Source organism: Lolium rigidum, chromosome 1 (genome assembly GCF_022539505.1).
Source record: "Lolium rigidum isolate FL_2022 chromosome 1, APGP_CSIRO_Lrig_0.1, whole genome shotgun sequence".
In the NCBI taxonomy this organism is placed as follows: domain Eukaryota; kingdom Viridiplantae; phylum Streptophyta; class Magnoliopsida; order Poales; family Poaceae; genus Lolium; species Lolium rigidum.
The window spans coordinates 130,725,069-130,728,303 of NC_061508.1; the positions used below are offsets into that span (position 1 = coordinate 130,725,069).

Genomic DNA, 3,235 nt, shown 5'->3' on the forward strand with positions numbered 1-3,235 from the left:
GCTTGCTTCTGGACCTTCTGGTAGGTGAGACAAAGGCTCCGTCTCATCAAAGACAAACAAGAAAAGAAGATGTAGGCACATCGGTGTAGGATATGTATCGGAGTCGGAGTCGGAGTCGGAGATATGTACTCCGCCTGCGCCTGACTTATTATATATAAACAAGGGTAGGAATCGGTAGTCCACACATTGGACTACTATACGAACGCGATCGTCCAGCGTCTCGACTCAAGCAACACCGGCCCTGCACCTATGGCGTACGTTGTCCTTCCCTCTCTTTTTTTTGAGGCAAATCAGTGGGTTTCTTCCACTGTGTATATTTATAAAATTTTCAACCCTCTCTCGATAATGTTCACCTTCCTCCACGTTTCAACATGATCTTCTCTCTATCTCGTTCTCTCCCTGAGTCAGAAGCGGCTCCGGAGCCGGCGACGGTGTGTCGGCAAAGGGTGATCCCAAACCTTAGGGCTAGGGGAGTGGTGTGCGACGCCGGCAACTCCAGCCCTGCTTTTTTCCCTTTTTTCTTTTGAAACCATGGCAGTTCCTCTCCCCTCCGCCGCAAATCAACCCAATTCTCCAATCTCCATGCCTCCTCCGATTCTCTTCTGCGAGCTTGCTTCCGTCCCGGATTACCATACCGGTGCATTTCCGGATTATCATGGGGCGCGACCCTGATATCCTGTTGTCCATCCATGGGATGGGAACTACTTGTGGAGCCTGCCGGAAGCCGGATGATCCTTGTGAGCGAGCGCCTGACGACCACACCTGACTGTGTCACCTCCTTCGACGGAGGTTCACACATCTATGTCGAATTTTCGAGGTAGATCTGGAGGGCTGTTACTTCACCTGACCGCCTCTTCCCGACCGCATGCCGCTAGCGAGTCATCAACGCAGCCTGTGCCGTCTTGGACTCTTGGGTCGCCACTCTCTACTTCGCATCTGCCGCAATATGTCCCAGGACCAAACCATCCATTTTCAGTTGTGTTGTCGAAACTGGGTTGTTTGATTTGCCTACAAGTAGATGGGGATTGGAGGACTAGGGAGGGAGGGAGGGATATTATGCATTTCAGTCGGATTTATGTCCCAACTAGCCCGCGGGATGATTTCTGATCTTCCTGATTTTGTATAGAAAGCAGGGGAAAAAAGGCCACTTTCCCATTGTACTTATTAGAATGTGGATTATTCATAATATCATAAGATAAATTGTTATTCTGCTAATCAACCTTCTTGTTGCACTTCAGGTCTGAGAACGATTTGTTCTCATCATCGCTGAAACCTGCCCGTCTTGACATCATCCCCAATTGCCTCGCCTCCCCATGCATTCTGACTTTGGACCGGTGGGAATGGGGCATGATGTTTTACATCAGGGTTGATCTTGCTGGATCTTACCACGCATATCCTCATGTGGGTGGGCCATTTAAGACCTTAGAAGAGGTTTACTCTGCTATTGAATGCGACCTGAAACAACGCCAGGATCCCAAAATGTAACTTCTTTTTATCTCGGACTTCCTTTCTACATTTTCGTTTTCATGACCTAATTTATTCCTATTTTTTGTGTACACTTGCAATCAGTTGTCAGTTTGATTTCCCCACTTCTAGTAAAGTAAAATTTACTAACCATATCAAATGCTGTGACCAAAACTAGCATGATGCCTCAGCCTGAAGATACTCAAGTGGATTATGTTGTACGTCAATGTCTTTACTGGCCTGATGGCAAAAGGAAGAAGCGTTTTAATGTTGATGAAAGACGTGATCGGAGGCGCATGTTGGTTCAAGCTTTGGTGGATAAATATAACGATTATATCGGGGTTTGCCCTCTATCCCTCCTCCCCGCCTTCACTCTATACTCTTGTTGAACCGCTGAATAAAGTAATAAAAAATTCGTATGCATCAATTGATGCAGAGGCCGATGCTGCCCCATTTCGAAAAAAAGGTTGCATTGTGTTCCATTGGCCTAATTATTCATGTAACAATCAATCAATTAATTATTGTTCTTAACTTTTAGGATCTTGCATATGAGCTCAAAGATGTCGTGCACTACGAATCAGTTTGTGTGAGCGATGCTTATAAAGTAACCTATCATATCAATTTCACTACAAAGATTAAGGGAACTGAAGATTTGGATTGTCGCCATGATGAGCTCTTCTTTGCTGAAGTTGCCTGTGACATTAAGACAGGAGAACGCAAATTTGTGGTCAGCTGTTTCTGCAGGATTCATCCTATTGATAATGGTATTATATACTCTTATCCTAACTTACATTTTGTTCAAATACAGTTCATGAGTCACGCTAACTTGAACTTATCTGTTAGACAGTCCTGTAAATATGTTTCTATGATGTCGCACCCGTATCATTCCAGCTCTAGCATATCATCTTTATTTGTTTACTATACTGACAGGTTTGTTTGCCATGGGTCATCTCATCCATTATCCTCGAGCTTTATGTTGCACAGCTATGTTGAATATTTACACAATACATTTTTTACTATAAGTATTCTTCTGTTGTTATGTGCTTGTGGCTGATTAGTTATTTGGCAATTCAATGACAATCCAGCACTCACATTTTTTCCATATAAATAAAGGTAGATGCTATGGTTGTAATGCGAAGCACCCCAACGCTGCTGTATACACACCTGGTCAAGCTGACGCATGTTTTCCATTTGGTGCTTCTAATATGGTCCGTGAAGACTGTGATGAAGACGTAAGTAAGATGATTTATTTCATCCAAGCTTGATTCTGAGATAGCGATTTGTATCCTTTTGTTGCTTCACTCACTGTTCATTCATTCCTTTTACAGCCGGTAGCTGAGGAGAAGAGGTTAAGAATTTTGTACGAGAAGATGGTAATTGCATATGTTGTAGCGTCATAGTATTATTTGTAGTAACATAATGCTTGGTTACTTGATTGATGATTCCTTGTGTATTTACTTTTTTTCAGGGCTTTAATAAACTTTGATATATTGAGAAACAGCAAGCAAATGGTACCTTCTAGGCTTCTGGTGTGGAAGTTATGAAAGAAAACTGGAGTTTAAGATTGGACTAATGTGTATATTTTTAGTGTTAAACTTTGCATGCTATAGCCAATGTTAGCGAAGACAACAAGGCAAACATCTGGTTTTGAGATGGACCTATTTACTATGAACTACCCTTTCTGAGTAAGTGACTTTGATGGTTTCATAAGAAGATGTAGATTGTAGTAGTTGCTCATCCTTCAAAGATCTATCTATTTATTTATTTATTT

At 42.5% G+C, this 3,235-nt stretch overlaps 1 protein-coding gene across 1 annotated transcript; it reads left to right on the top strand.

Moving 5' to 3' along the window:
• Positions 1–205: 205 nt before the first annotated feature.
• LOC124651712 lies at positions 206–2,950 on the top strand. The gene is made up of 7 exons (XM_047190757.1): positions 206–254; positions 1,239–1,481; positions 1,643–1,805; positions 2,003–2,228; positions 2,578–2,696; positions 2,793–2,837; positions 2,933–2,950. The coding sequence occupies exons 1-7, from the start codon at positions 250–252 to the stop codon at positions 2,948–2,950; spliced, it is 819 nt and encodes a 272-aa protein (XP_047046713.1). The 5' UTR covers positions 206–249.
• The last annotated feature ends 285 nt before the right edge of the window (positions 2,951–3,235 follow it).